This window comes from Trichomycterus rosablanca, chromosome 16 (genome assembly GCF_030014385.1).
Source record: "Trichomycterus rosablanca isolate fTriRos1 chromosome 16, fTriRos1.hap1, whole genome shotgun sequence".
In the NCBI taxonomy this organism is placed as follows: domain Eukaryota; kingdom Metazoa; phylum Chordata; class Actinopteri; order Siluriformes; family Trichomycteridae; genus Trichomycterus; species Trichomycterus rosablanca.
Window position 1 is genome coordinate 18,759,003 of NC_086003.1, and position 15,662 is coordinate 18,774,664.

Below are 15,662 nucleotides of genomic sequence, written 5' to 3' on the forward strand. Positions count from 1 at the left end.
TTAGTTTTTGTGTCAGCTATTTCAGGCACTAAATTTGGTCAAGAAGCTCTGGACTGAAATGCTAGTTTATCTCAACGGTGTTGATTAGGATTGAGGCCAGGACTCTGTACGTCTTGCTCATGCGTCTTGTCCAACAGGAAAGTGCCTTCCTTAAACTGTTGCCACGAAGGTAAAATAAAGCAATAAGCCACGAGAGACCGTGCGTTAATGCGATTTTATCACGGGGAAGGATGTAATGCGGTCTCGAGTGGCTTATTGCTTTTATAAAATCGCGGTCAACATACAATATAATAAAATACAACAATGTTCAATTTATAAATGTTTTTATTTTCAAAAACACTTACAAAAAGCATTCTTCCGCGAAATCAGGTAGTCCGTTTACAATGTTGCTAGGCAACATGAGGGCAAACATAACATTCGCAATTAACATTCCTCCACAAACACTATTTCACTATTTCTTGGACGAAACATCCGCTTAATGATTAGGATTACTGTTTATATTAATCTGGACATTTCCATGTATAGTACATGACTTAAAATAGTGTTCAACCAAGTTTGTACTTTTTCTTTTCAGTGGCGTATTAATATGGAATGATGTGAGGTGGTTATAGGTGCGCGTATATCGGGGATTATAAAACGGATAGTTCCGGTCCTAAAATCTGATTGGCTGAGCCGCGTTCGAAGCCGTTGTAAAATCCCCGATAAACGCACACCTATAACCACCTCACATCATTCCATATTAATACGCCACTGAATAGAGAAAGTTAATGTTATTTTCGCCCTCACGTTGCCTAGCAACACTGTTAATCGGATTACCTTGCGTCGCGGAAGAATGCTTTATTGTAAATTTATACACAATAAATACATTTATGATTAAACATTGTTGTATTTATTATATTTTATGTTGACCGCCGTTTTATAAAAGCAATAAGCCACTCGAGACCGTACGTTACTGTTACGATTTTAGCACGGGGAAAAACGTCATCCCCGTGCTAAAATCACAGTAACGTACGGCCTCTCGTGGCTTATTGCTTTATTTTACAACGGCTTCGAACGCGGCTCAGCCAATCAGATTTTATGACCGGAACTATCCGTTTTATAAACATTGTTTTTAGCAACAACTTCACAATTCGGAGGGGTCCTCGTGTACACAGTATGCTGCTGTACTTTTACTTCAAACCAAGAGATGGCAACATGTAGCTGCTAATCAGCCGTACATTTGTATAGTAGAAGAACTGCTCAACAAGGAAAAAACAAATCGCCGTAGCACAGAGGAGCAGACCAGACCAGTGACGTGGCCTGCTGTGGATCTATTCAGAGCGGATTCGAGACTAACAGGTTTTATTTTTAATTCATTTACTTCATTTGTAGTCACTTAATTTGTTACGGTGGTTATTAAAATAAACAAACGAGCTGCGTTTACTTTATGTTTACTATAGTTACCTAACTGTCCAGAAGAATTCCAAACAGAAGCTAGCTCCCTGTATTTGAGCACTATATCTGATAACAGGTTAACAGGTTCTGTACCCTGTGTAGTGCACTATGTGTTTATTTGGGATTTATTTTGACATTTGTCCACACTGGGTTGACAGCATGAAAGTAGACTCACGTCAGCTGTTGTTCTTTTACTGATATAAACATTATCACTGCATACAGATACTTGGTTATATATCTAGAATCGACTTTGGTTATCAGAAGTATATAGACACACTTTTAAATTTAAGTTTTGCAAAATCAAGCATTCATACATCCACAAACTGGGAGTAGACTGCACTGACCTATAGAAGTTGGTGACTTTTGATGTAGCACCTTCCTAACAACATTAAATTTCTGCCAATTAGATCAACTGGTAATGTTCAGAAGAAACAATAGCTTCAGAGTAAAACGGAACAGCCCTAGAGAATGGGTTTGGACAGCAGTGTTGGAGCCTGTAATGTGGCAAAGGTGTCTATTGATTGGATGCAGCCCTCACCTGAGTTATAGTTCTGGAAGGGACGTCAGCACAATAACTGTTTCAGGAGATTAGATTAGACTTCATGACAGATCATCCAGATAGACTGGGAAAAAGTATATCATTACTCAACTCTGGAGATGTGTAATCCTCTGAAATAATGAATCACACTTCAGGATTTAGAAGGATGACTGATACACATTGGTTTTGTGCATTTCAGGAATGTTTAAATGTAAAACTGTAAAACTAAATGTAAAACTGAATCCCAGATCTGAAAACACTGTAATTTGTATGTTTTGTCTTTATAATACAGGAGTATGTTTTAAAATGTCAGACAAAGACTGTCCAGCATCTGACTCAGAAGAAAGCATGGAAGGAAAGGTTTCGAAAGAGCCATCATCACCTTTACAGGATGTTTCTTCGCCCGACACTCAGACAGACAGCTCTGATGTAGCTCCTACACGAAAAACTAGACAAAGACCAGAAAACAAACCTTCACCTGAAGTTCAAGAAACTGCACAGACACCCAGCCCTACAGAAAATACACCAAATGTAAAGCAACCCTTCTGCTTTTGGAATTTCTGTGATGCATGTTTAGTGAAAAGAGACTACACTATACATTGTTTGTCCTAACAAATTAGTAAATTGAGCTGTTTTGGATGCAGGTTAAACAGCTGACACATGAAGATCTGAATTGTAGTAATTGGGTTTTGTCTTTACAGGCTTCCACACCGACTGCTGTAGCTCAAGGTGGCTGGGGGGGCTGGGGAAGCTGGGGCAAGTCTCTTCTTTCCACGGCCACAGCTACTGTTGCCACAGTAGGCAAGTGACTTCATGCTTTTTGTTGTTGTTATCCGCCTTTTTATTTTATCTATATGCAAACTAAGACTAAATAAAAAAATATTATCACAAAGGCAGTAATAAAACCTGGAAATAGCTTGTTTATGAAAAAGAAACAAATTTTAACTTTTTGACTGTAAGGTCAAGGACTGTCTCAGGTCATCGAGAAGGCAGAGACATCACTAGGAATCCCGAGTCCTAAGGAGCTTTCTGAACAAGTGGAAAAGGAAGAAAAAACATATGGTATGGTACTCTGGTAATACAAGCCATATACTTACTGTACATTGATCATCGTTTTATACCCAGCCTTGGCATGAAACTACCGTTTAATGTCATACTTGGCGAAGACAAGCTAGCCTTACATGCATATTGCAAAGTCACCACTAGTAGTCAATCATAATAACTAATGAGGTAACAATGTAAAATGATATGATAGTTACACCCCTAAATAATAATAATTTGCAGAAATGATTGAAATACCAATATTGCAATAAAATGCTGTCATCAACATTGTCGTCATTATTTGAATCACAGATAGATTGGCTCAGTGTTGTAGAGCCCCCGCCCCCCAATTATTTATTTAACCCCACTTTTCTCTCTAACAATTTCAATTGTTCCTGAACCTTTTTGCAACTGCTGCCTGGCCAGTTGTTTCTGTGTAGGCATCTAGCTGGTCGATAGCACAGCTGATTTTCGAATTTGAAAAAAGTAGTGGATTAGCTAGTGCTAAGATTGGAAATAGCTTATGCATTAGCATTTCATAAAGAAGTCTTTTCTCAATTGCCCCAAACCAATATATGCAAGATGTTTAAACTATTTAAATATGTCTTCAGCGGTATTGTAAGGATTAATGTGTTTTATTTAAATACAAACAAACATTTGATGCGTAGTTTTTTTTTTTTTAGATCAGTCTAATAATGAAGAAGACAAGACAGAAGGAGAGGGCAACACGTTGGGCAGTGCCATGGGAATGCTTTCTTCCAGCAGCATGGGAATGTTGTCCTCTCTCTCTAGTGTGGTTCAGAGTACAGTAAGTACTATTTCCAATTATTTGTTAGACTGCTATTTCATTATCTCTGTGCCTTCCATATTCATTTCTGTACTCATATATGGCTTCTCCGTTTTTGTGCCAGAGTAAAACAGTTATAAGTGGTGGTTTGGATGCTTTGGAGTTTATTGGTAAGAAAACAATGGATGTGATCGCAGAGGGAGACCCTGGCTTTAAAAAAACCAAAGGACTGATGAACAGAACATCAACACTGTCACAGGTAAGTGAGAGTCAGCAGTTTCACAAGCATTTCTGTAATATAGTATATGAATTCATACTAGGACATAATCATTGACTGTGTTTATTTATTGCTCTACTTTCAAGGTTCTCAGGGAAGCGAAGGAACAAGAGCAGCAGACAGCTGAAAAGCAAAGCTCGGATGGCTCAGAAACTGTTAAAAAAGCCCATTATGGAATGTTGTTCGATGAGTTCCAGGGCCTCTCACATTTAGAAGCTCTGGAGATCCTGTCCAGAGAGAGTGAAGCAAAGGTAATGTCAAAGTCTATGAATATTTGAGCATTAGAGTGGTACCTATACAAAATAAATACTGTCTGAATTTAATCTAGCTTTAGCCACCAGATGTGCATTCTTCTAAAATTCTGTAGAAGTAACTGGGTACAATACAGAAACAAAAATGATTAAGGGATTGGGGATAAAAAAAAGACTGTTATATAAAAAAACAAAAACAAATATTTGGGAAGCATTCCTGTGTCGCAGCAAACCCTTGAGGAAACCAGGATTTGAGTCTCAAAGGTGAACTGGCCTGGTGGAATGGCTAAATTTGGTGTCACGTTGCAACAGAGACACCTAACATGAGGTTGAAGCCATGGCACGACAGCAAAGAAATACAGAGAGCATAGCGTGTCTTCTGTTATGTAAAAGCTCTGTAGGAATCAACGGCTGACCTGTGAAAACAAACTGCTGTGTGCAGGTGAAGTCGGTGCTGACCACACTATCTGGTGAGAAACTGACTGTGCTAAGAGATGAGCTGGAGCAGATTAAAGACTCCTTCTACCTGTCCGAGTTTGACGATGATGAGGAGGATGACCCAAAAGGTAAGACCAAGACTTTTACTGTGACTAAAATGCAAAAATTGCATTAGTTTATACTGTTGTGCATTTAAAGAATCGTCATTATATAGAAATAAGGATCTACATAAATACATCTGTAAAGTCCTGGTCTGGACACAACAGGGTTTTGTCTATAAAATTTCAAGCATATGGGTAGCACAGTAGTGCTGCAGGTAGCCACTCTTTGCGTCAACTGTGCCTGCTAAAGCCCATCCAGGTTGCTAGATGGGAGCTGAGAATTGAACTTGGGGGTTTTGAGATAGTTGGCTGTCACTGCGCCACCTGAGCACCCTAGATTAATTTGCATTTCCTTGAAAGTCAAGTAAAATTTAATTTTTTTTTCTCCTAGTTGATGAAGGTGAGAACTTTGTGAAGGAACTGACGGATGCTCTTGAACAGCTTCACATCACAACAACAGCAGAGAAACTTGCCAAGGTACTAATAAGGCACTTTTTGCTCGGGTGTGAATTAGCTTAATTTGTTTGTCAGTATAAACTATTTATGTTAACTGAAATTTCCTCAGGCAAGGAAGAATGTCTTTGATCGCATAACAGACATCAAACTGCCAACTGAAGCAACGCAGGAAGAAGAGGACAGTGAGCAGGAGGCTACAGTCGCCCATTGCACGGTTGATGTATGTAATAATCTCAACAGTTTAAAAAAGTCTTTTTTTTTTTCAATTATTTTAGTCCAGTGTTCAAATAATATTGCTGAAATAATTTTTTTTATTGGGAACTGTCTGTTTATATTATAATTTTTAATTTCTTTATGTTTAAAAGAAACTAGGATTCAAGTTAAATAAGCAACTCAGTTCCTTTATTAGTAATGATAGTTGACATCCTTGTACTGAATTATGTTTGAATCAATAGCCAAATCCTTGTACTGAATCACGTTTAAATCCATATTTAAATCCTTGTACTAAATCATGTTTGAATCAATGTTCAAATCATTGTACTGAATCATGTTTGAACCAATATTTAAATCCTTGTACCAAATCACATTTGATTCAGTATTTAAATTATTGTACTGATACATGTTTGAACCAGTATTTAAATCTCTGTACTAAATCATGTTTGAATCAATATTCAATTCCTTGTACTGACTGAATCATGTTTTCTCTTCTCTTTAGGATGCTCACGTGGCTGCTATCACAAGCTTGGCCGAGTTCACAGCCAGATCCATCGAGCAGTTCCACAAGATGGCAGAAATGCTCCTTCACTCCAGCGATGGGGAAACCTCTGCCCTGGAACAAGCTAAAGTGCTGGCACAGTAAGTCTTTCCCTCCCAACACCCTGATGGTGGGTCGGTTTCAGGGGTGTGTCTGTGTTTGGCCTGTTGAGTTCAAATCATTTCCACATTCAACTGAGATATTTTAATACAAAAAGGGACCTCCTGTAAGGTTAGAAATCTTGATCAAATATTGATCAGATGATCTTGTTCAGTGTTAGTAACTGTTGTTAAAAGAGGCACAATTACTAGGATGATATACACTATATAGCCAAAAATAAGTGGACACCTGATCATGAGCTTTTTAGACAACCCATTCCAAAACATGAACAATAATATGGAGTTGGCACTCTGTGGCTATAAAAGCCTCTAGTTTTCTGGGAAAGCTTTCCAGAAGATTTAATTGTATCTCTGTGAATTTGTACATATTAAGTTAAATCAGAATTTTTAAGGTCAGGCACTGTTGTTGGATAAGTAGGTCTGGCCTGAAATTATTCTTCCATTAGTGATCAGTGGGGTTGATGTCAGGTCTTTGCGCAGACCACTGAAACCATGTCTTTATAGAAATTGCTAAAACATAAAAGAGACTTACCTAAACTGTTGTCCCAGATTTACAGCATATAATTTATATTTTATAACTGATATTATCACCTCTTAACAGTGGGTGTGGCTGTAACACTGAACTCGATAATCAGTGGATGTCACAATACTTTTGGCCATATAGTGTAGGTGTTATAAAACGTTGTTTCTTAAATAATTTGTGTTTACTTTTGTTTGAAAATCACATCTGGTACACGACTAGATGCAGTCACATTTGCCACGTTCTGCGACTGAGACCCTGAAGTGGGTATTAACGAAAAAAGTTATAACACCCTGTAAATGTGTGCTTCTTTTCAGAATCACCATCGTTCTCTGCAAGGAAATATCACTGCTATCCAAAAAATTCACAGCGTGTTTGACAATGATCGGGGTAAGAAAGCTCAAGTCACCCTCTCTGTTCTTTTTGTGTTTTCATTAAAGAGAACTCTGACAATTATGTAGTTGATTTGTAAATAAACAAACTGCTTATTGCTTTGCAGTCGAAAGAAAAAGCAGAGGTCCTGAATCCATTAATCACTGGAGTGTTCCTGGAGGTATGCTGCATCAAACTGTATTTCCTGTATGGGTTAGACATGGCCAAAAGTTTAAAGACACCAACACAATCATCACTCAACCCCCTGAAAAAAAAATCACTTATGGGGGTGTGTTTGGGTAGTTTGGCACAGTGGTCTGGCATGCTAGCACACCACTGCAGAGTGGTAAAACTTGTTCGAATCTCAGTAGAGCCCCCAACATGGCTGGGCATCCACACAAACACAATTGCCCTTGTTTGAAGGAGGGACGGTCAGAAAGGCTTTCATGTGTTCTCTGGGACTGGTTTGGGTACCAGCATGGGGTAGGGGGTAAAGTTGTATGCATTAAAGTTCCGTGTAGGACCCCAACACTTAAAGGTAATAAGAAGCAGCTGCAGCTTGGACACGTGTGGGAGAGGGTGCTCCATAACTGTTTACATGAAAACAAAAATGTAAATGTTTACCTTAACCAAATTGTTTTTTCTTATTCCTTCCAGGCGTCTAACAGTGCATCATATATCCAGGATGCCTTCCAGCTTTTAATGCCCGTTCTAGAAGTGTCTTACATTCAAAAGACAGTGGAGGCAGGACACAGATAAACACAGAAAACTTTACTGTGAAGGGCAGGGATTTCAATAACGATATAGAACACTACTGCACATCACAGGAGAATGGTAAAGTCATTTCTTTTGAAAGGAAGCAAAAGTTTGTTGAGCAAGTTGTGAATTGAAGAATTAAGCCACATTTTACTGATAGTGTTATTCAGGGTTTTATATTAATGAAAACTGTAAACATACAATCACTGAGCACTTTATTAGGTATATCTATCTGGTATTTTACATTGTAAGCCAATCAAAAAAAGGGACCCCTGCACATCTGCAAATGTTTATACATTTTTACAACTGTTGCATATAGAACTAAATTTACAACAGTGATTTCTATATTGCCCATCACACTTTAAGCGTAAAGCTATAATAGTATCTTGTGAAATTATAATTTTCATAAACATAATTCTTATATTAATAATACAATAGCCTTAACTGTGAACAATAAAATGGCAATTTATAACCAAATTTAACATTAATTATCTGTTTTTGCAACTGCAAACAATGTGTGAATAAATTTTGTTCAACAAAGTTATGGGCAAAGGTACAGTGGTCCTTTTTTAACTCACAATGTACATTCATTAATGACCTTATAAGATACTCCTACCCACATCTATATATAAACCATATAGTTCATCTAAATGGTTTACAATTACTAACTGTAGCCTGTTTGTTCCCCTCTGCTCTATGTAACCCCCATATAACTTTACATCGTACTGTAATCAAAAAGCATCCACTGATAAAACACATTGTTCATGAAATTAGAAAATTGTTCTGGACTCTTAACTGTACACACAGGGTGCATTCCTAATAAACAGGCCAACGCTGATCACCTGATACTCATACCATAGCAACACACTCGTCATTGTTAGTGTCACTGCCTCCTGTGGGGGTCCCTTTTAATTGATAAATGGGGTACAGTGGGGTGACAGTGTACAGAGCACCAGATTATCAATAAATGTCCAAACCAGATAGATGCACAAATAAAGTGCTTGGTGAGTGTATATCTAATTGTAAACATACATTCTGTTTCTTGTAATTTTGACCACTCAGAAGCTTTATGCAGGTAAAACCTTGAAGGTTACTTCTTCATATTCATAGAGAATTGTTGACATTTTACAAATGTAATTGCATTGGTAAAGCATATATCAGTATTGTTTTGACTCGGAGATTAGAGATGTTTAGGAATTGTATATTTTGCTAAAATGACTAACATTTCTCACGTATTATTTGCATATTATTGGACACCTATGTTAGGGTTATTGTAGTCTCAAATATGCTGAAGTTAATGCCATTTAATTACAGGTTATGCATAAAGCAAGTCTGAATATCTGTAAGGTTTAGAGTTGACATTACCTTAATGCAAAATATTACTACATATACATTGGCTTAGGTGGTGCAGACTTTCATCAAAGTTTCATTTGAAGTTTTTCCAGTTTGGATTTCTGTCTATGTTAATGTGTAATAATACATAAATGATGTAATAAAATATAACAATACATTTCTCTTTCGGTCTGGATTTTATCCCCTTTATCTCCCAATCTAGTCATTTCCAAGTCCTAATTGTGAATCTGCATACTGCTTGTACAACCCTTGGTCTGATCAAGGAGACCCGTATCTCCACATGCCCCCTAACGAAACCCCCGAAATCAGTGGCTGCTTCGCTGCTTCTTATGACCTGCCAGTGTTGGGTTCGCACACATTGTCGTATCTTGTGAAGGTCCATGTGACTCCTCCCAACACCCCATCCTTGCGCAGGACCAGGTCCGGAGATCATGTGTCACTGTCAATTATGTTCGTGTGGGCACCTGATCAGGTCGGTGGCTCTGCTGACATTCCAATTATTCCAACTGCATTTTTATTTTTTTTCCACCCAATCTAATCATTTCCAATTCCCCATTGTACTTCCACTGCTTCTTGCTACACCTCAGTTCTGGCCAAGAAGAGCCGCAGTGGTGGGCACCCACACAGAGTATGTAGAGTCACACTATGCTTCATAAAATTCCCATTTTACCACATGAATACTGATGTAAGGATTGAAATTGTATCTGTATTATAAATCAACAGTACACACATACACATTTATACAGTACATTAACATATAATATTAAGAAGCAGAAGGTGCGGGTGATGAAGATGCAGAAATGTTCAGCTGTTCTAATTTTTCTGTTAATGACAACTCCGAGTTATCTGTGGAATCTGTGAGGGGCTCCAGATACTGCCCACCTGCAACACGCTTTCCAGTCAGGGGGTCAACCACTGCTCCAACTTTAAACACAACCTCAGCCAGTTCATGCCTGACATGTTTGGTTCTCCTTTCTGGTAAAGCTTTCAGGAGCACAATGTCCCCAATAGTGCACTGCTCCAATGCATCATGGGCAAAGTATGTCTTCCTTTTGTTGTAGAACTGATATGAAAGGAAAAAAAAAAAACAGTTCATGAGAAAGTTATGGTATATACAGGGGTTGGACAAAATAACTGAAACACCTGTCATTTTAGTGTGGGAGGTTTCATGGCTAAATTGGACCAGTCTGGTGGCCAATCTTCATTAATTGCACATTGCACCAGTAAGAGCAGAGTGTGAAGGTTCAATTAGCAGGGTAAGAGCACAGTTTTGCTCAAAATATTGCAATGCACACAACATTATGGGTGACATACCAGAGTTCAAAAGAGGACAAATTGTTGGCGCACGTCTTGCTGGCGCATCTGTGACCAAGACAGCAAGTCTTTGTGATGTATCAAGAGCCACGGTATCCAGGGTAATGTCAGCATACCACCAAGAAGGACAAACCACATCCAACAGGATTAACTGTGGACGCAAGAGGAAGCTGTCTGAATGGGATGTTCGGGTGCTAACCCGGATTGTATCCAAAAAACATAAAACCACGGCTGCCCAAATCACGGCAGAACTAAATGTGCACCTCAACTCTCCTGTTTCCACCAGAACTGTCCGTCGGGAGCTCCACAGGGTCAATATACACGGCCGGGCTGCTATAGCCAAACCTTTGGTCACTCGTGCCAATGCCAAACGTCGGTTTCAATGGTGCAAGGAGCGCAAATCTTGGGCTGTGGACAATGTGAAACATGTATTGTTCTCTGATGAGTCCACCTTTACTGATTTCCCCACATCCGGGAGAGTTACGGTGTGGAGAAGCCCCAAAGAAGCGTACCACCCAGACTGTTGCATGCCCAGAGTGAAGCATGGGGGTGGATCAGTGATGGTTTGGGCTGCCATATCATGGCATTCCCTTGGCCCAATACTTGTGCTAGATGGGCGCGTCACTGCCAAGGACTACCGAACCATTCTGGAGGACCATGTGCATCCAATGGCGGTGCCGTGTATCAGGATGACAATGCACCAATACACACAGCAAGACTGGTGAAAGATTGGTTTGATGAACATGAAAGTGAAGTTGAACATCTCCCATGGCCTGCACAGTCACCAGATCTAAATATTATTGAGCCACTTTGGGGTGTTTTGGAGAAGCGAGTCAGGAAACGTTTTCCTCCACCAGCATCACGTAGTGACCTGGCCACTATCCTGCAAGAAGAATGGCTTAAAATCCCTCTGACCACTGTGCAGGACTTGTATATGTCATTTCCAAGACGAATTGACGCTGTATTGGCCGCAAAAGGAGGCCCTACACCATACTAATAAATTATTGTGGTCTAAAACCAGGTGTTTCAGTTATTTTGTCCAACCCCTGTATATCGGATATAAATTGTTTAGTAAGGTTTAATAAAAAAATTCTAAGCCGAACTACACCAAAGCAACAGTCAACTTTAGAATGAATGGCACAACTTAAGATCATATGGGGAAAAATTACTGTATAAAATAAAATTTTTTTTAATTATTAGTAAAATATTTTAAATTAGGGGCTTAGAGAGGAAGAGTCAGAAAATAAAGTAAAAAGTATTCATTTTATACAACCTGAGTACCGATACAAGATTTTTTTTAAAATAATAAAAAATACATAATTAAAAAGAACAAAAAACATTTTGCAGTGGCCACCACTGGGCGTAATTATTTATTTTGCTAATTCATTTCATATTGGCTGAACAGCTGAAACCAAAGACAGCTGTTGCTCTACAAACAACAACTGGAAAATAGTGCCTTTGTTTTTTTATTGGATGGTAATAAAAAAAAAATTATTTTAATAAGATGTGGGCACATTATTCTTTAAAGGCTTAGTGTTCCATACAATTAAGCAAAATTAATGAATGTTAGGAGCAAAAACAGCAGCAGGGAGGGATGTTTCAAATTAAATGTTTATGTAAGGTTAAGTCAAGGTGCTGCATAAAATCTAGTTAACTTTACTATTGTTTGGTAGGAAGATGGTAAAGCACCTAAAAATAGTGTTATTTATTTATTAGGACTGACGTCATGTTTTACTCACATTGGTTACATGACAGAAACGGTAGTTACTCATTACACAAGATTCATCAGTTCACAAGTTTAATGTCAAATACAGTCATGGACAACTTTGTATCTCCAATTCACTTCACTTGCATGTCTTTGGACTGTGGGAGGAAACCAGAGCTCCCGGAGGAAACCGGAGCTCCTGGAGGAAAGACACAGGGAGAACATGCAAACTCCACACAAAAAAGACCCGGACCGCCCCACCTGGGGATCGAACCCAGGACCTTCTTGCTGTGAGGCGACAGTGCTACCCACTTAGCCACAGTGCCGCCCAAGTGAGGTAAATTGGAGATACAAAATTGTCCATGACTGTTTGACATTTGACTTGAACCGATGAATCTTTTGTAACCAGTAACTACTACGTTTTGGTCATGACAAAACATGACATTAAAGTCCTAAAATAAATAAATAAATAAATATTGTTGGTAAAGCATATAAATTAGGAGTTTAGAGAGGTCAGAATATAGAGTAAAAAGTATTCATTAAATCCACCTGAGTACAGATGGGGTTTTTTTAAATAAGAAAAAATATGCCACCACTGGGCATCATTATTTATTTTGCTAATTCATTTCATATTGGCTGAACAGCTGAAACCAAAGACAGCTGTTGCTCTATAAACAACTTTTGGAAAATAGTGCCTTTGTTTTTTTTATTGGATGGTAATAATAAAGAATAATTTTAATAAGATATGGGCACGTTATTCTTTAAAGGCTTAGTGTTCCATACAATTAAGCAAAATTAATGAATGTTAAGAGCAAAAACAGCAGCAGGGAGGGATGTTTCAAATTAAATGTTTATGTAAGGTTAAGTCAAGGTGCTGCATAAAATCTAGTTAACTTTACTACTGTTTGGTTGAGAAGATGGTAAAGCACCTAGAAATAGTGTTATTTATTTGGATGTTTTACACACTTTGGTTACATTCATGACAGAAACAGTAGTTACTGGTTACACAAGATTCATCAGTTCACAAGTTTAATGTCATAGACAATTTTGTATCTTCAATTCACCTCACTTGCATGTCTTTGGACTGTGGGAGGAAACCGGAGCTCCCAGAGGAAACCCACACAGACACGGGGAGAACATGCAAACCACACAGACAGGACCCGGACCACCCCACCTGGGAATCGAACCCAGGACCTTCTTGCTGTGGGGCGACGGTGCTAACCCCCAGAAATAACGTGCAGACTAAGATAAACAATACGGAATAGCGTGACTCTAGATTAATTTCGGAATAAACACTGTACTGCTTTACCTTTAGTAAAAATGGATCCAGGACCAGTCTGGTGACCCGGACTTTAGCAGTCTTCTTCATCTTTGTTCCGATCACTCTGCCGATGATCCATTTAGCGTGTATAGAGGCTTGTTTCACCGACATGATGAATTTCAGAGCTGCACTGCTGCTGGAACAAATGATGGACAAAAAGAATTAATCCACATAAAAGCATCAGCAGTGCAGTGAAACTGAGCGTGTTTACTATTCAGTGCAGCAGTATTAACCTAACACACCGTACACCAACAACACAACCAACCACCGAACACACAGTCATAATTTATAAGCACTCAGATACTGTGGTAAATATGGAATAAATAAAAGCGCTCACCGCTTAAAGCTTGAATTATTTTCTTTAATAACAGACGTGAATGAAAACTTCCCTCATGCGGACTACAGGGTGAATGTCAAGTGGTGCACGTTAATGACGTAGTTTAGCAGCGACAAGGAAAGCAGTATATAGGCGGGACCAGAGCGGTAGAGAGAACAGAGTGGCGACACTCCCATAGGGAACCGTTGGAAAGGGGGCGGGACATATTTTCTGTGCAGCTTCCGGGTTGTGGAGCTCTGTATAGTTCCAAACATCCCATAGAGCCCCATTCATTTCCACTACTTATCAAGCATTTTTAGCTGTTTGTTGCTTTGTTTTAAAAAAAATAATGAATTTGATGTCATTAATATACGTAATACTGTTATTATTTAGCATTTGCTCAGCACTAAATGTTACATGTTTATCTTAATTAATAGGTATAACTGAATTTAGCTTAGTCAGCTAAGCTAAATTATTGACACTAGAGTCTTTTCACCTAAAATTGATTAATTAAAAGTTGATTAATCAAGAGTCTTGTTACAGAAATGATAATAAAACATCAGAGCCATAATAAATCATTATACTTTTACTTTCATTCTTAAGTACATTTGAAGGTAAATTTAGTTTAGTACTTTAGTGGAGGTAAAGAGTATTTTTACTTTTACTACTACTTTTACTGGAGTAATATGTTACCTTGGATATCTCTACTTCAACTCAACTACATGGTTTGTGTACCTTGTCCACCACTTACATTAGACAAAATGAACTAGTGCATATTAATTATGAATTAATTCATGTATTACATGTAGGAATAAATTATTACTTACTCATGAAATAAGACATGAATTAATGCTATTTCATGTACCTGCACTATAATGTTAAAGGTATTGGTACGGTAGTGTGTTTATGAATCTGTTCATTCAGTGCAGGTAAACCTTATGAATCCAGCCACATGGCTTAGTGTTTAACCAAAATGATTATTATTATGAATCCTCAGGAAAGTGAAGGGAGATTAGTTTATGTAAAAAACAAAACATAAAAAACTGTCTAATCTCTGTACTGTATATTGTCTCTACTACTTAATGATATCGCATTATGTAATGTATGCTAATATAATGTACTGTGTGTTAACAAGAACGACCTATTAAGTCATTATAAACATCAATCTTCCACTTCATATACCAAATTGATATTAAAGCAGATGCAGTAAATGTAAACGCAGTTGAAAATACCCAGAAATTGTACAAATGTTTATTATTTACTGTTTAATATTTCACTCACTGCTGCCTGTCCCATATGAGAACATGACAGCGCCGGGTTTGTTTGGAACTATTGGAGGGTTACATGAACCACGTGACCGCGTAGCGGCGAGATCAAGGAGTGTCGCAACTCTCTCTATCTACGGCTCTGGGCGGGACTACTGTCAATCATTTTGTTTCATCAGCCAATCATAATACAAACTCATAAAAACCAACAATTATTTATTTATTAATTGATTAGGATTTTAACGTCATGTTTTACACTTTGGTTATATTCATGACAGAAACAGTAGTTACTCATAACACAAAATTCATCAGTTCACAAGTTTAATGTCAAACACAGCAGACATCCCAAGTTGCAAAAACTCATTTCAGGGAGGTACCCCTGGACCCGGACCTCGACCTCCCAAGCCCCCCCCCCAAAAGCTAAAAAACCCTCTCGCACACACCAAAGGATATGGGTGATAACAGAACTTTTAGGAGCTGCTAACTGAGCTACTAAGCTAACTGTTGGCATCACAAACACATTAATGTGTACTACATAGTGCAC

At 38.3% G+C, this 15,662-nt stretch overlaps 2 protein-coding genes across 5 annotated transcripts in view; one reads left to right on the plus strand and one right to left on the minus strand.

The window, feature by feature from the left end:
* The first annotated feature begins 1,048 nt into the window (after positions 1-1,048).
* On the plus strand, positions 1,049-9,347 carry fam114a2 (family with sequence similarity 114 member A2). Its single transcript, XM_063011849.1, has 14 exons — positions 1,049-1,338; positions 2,265-2,503; positions 2,674-2,773; positions 2,933-3,034; positions 3,697-3,821; positions 3,925-4,059; positions 4,164-4,328; positions 4,771-4,894; positions 5,259-5,344; positions 5,433-5,543; positions 6,039-6,178; positions 7,034-7,106; positions 7,216-7,269; positions 7,746-9,347. Exons 2-14 carry the CDS (start codon positions 2,279-2,281, stop codon positions 7,845-7,847), a joined length of 1,542 nt encoding a protein of 513 aa, XP_062867919.1. The 5' UTR covers positions 1,049-1,338; positions 2,265-2,278; the 3' UTR covers positions 7,848-9,347.
* Positions 9,348-9,883: 536 nt separating this feature from the next.
* The window catches only part of mrps17 (mitochondrial ribosomal protein S17), a 31,942-nt gene continuing 26,163 nt past the window's right edge, over positions 9,884-15,662 (minus strand). For 2 of the 4 annotated variants that reach the window (XM_063011916.1, XM_063011912.1), the window contains exons 2-3: positions 13,526-13,670; positions 9,884-10,260 (exon numbers count right to left, since the gene is read on the minus strand). In XM_063011916.1, the coding sequence (XP_062867986.1) occupies positions 9,961-10,260; positions 13,526-13,648 (423 nt within the window). In that variant the 5' untranslated portion in view covers positions 13,649-13,670 and the 3' untranslated portion in view covers positions 9,884-9,960. Of the gene's footprint in view, positions 10,261-13,525; positions 13,674-13,874; positions 13,957-15,662 lie in introns of those variants that run through there. The other 2 variants (XM_063011913.1, XM_063011914.1) reach the window with 2 other exon arrangements.

What these genes read in the sequence shown, in the direction of transcription:
- fam114a2 (XM_063011849.1), top strand. Translation starts at nt 2,279, where the DNA reads ATGTCAGACAAAGACTGTCCAGCATCTGACTCAGAAGAAAGCATGGAA. An exon ending in AGCTACTGTTGCCACAGTAG is followed by an intron (nt 2,774 to 2,932) that starts GCAAGTGACTTC and finishes TTTGACTGTAAG; the next exon opens with GTCAAGGACTGTCTCAGGTC. An exon ending in GAACATCAACACTGTCACAG is followed by an intron (nt 4,060 to 4,163) that starts GTAAGTGAGAGT and finishes TCTACTTTCAAG; the next exon opens with GTTCTCAGGGAAGCGAAGGA.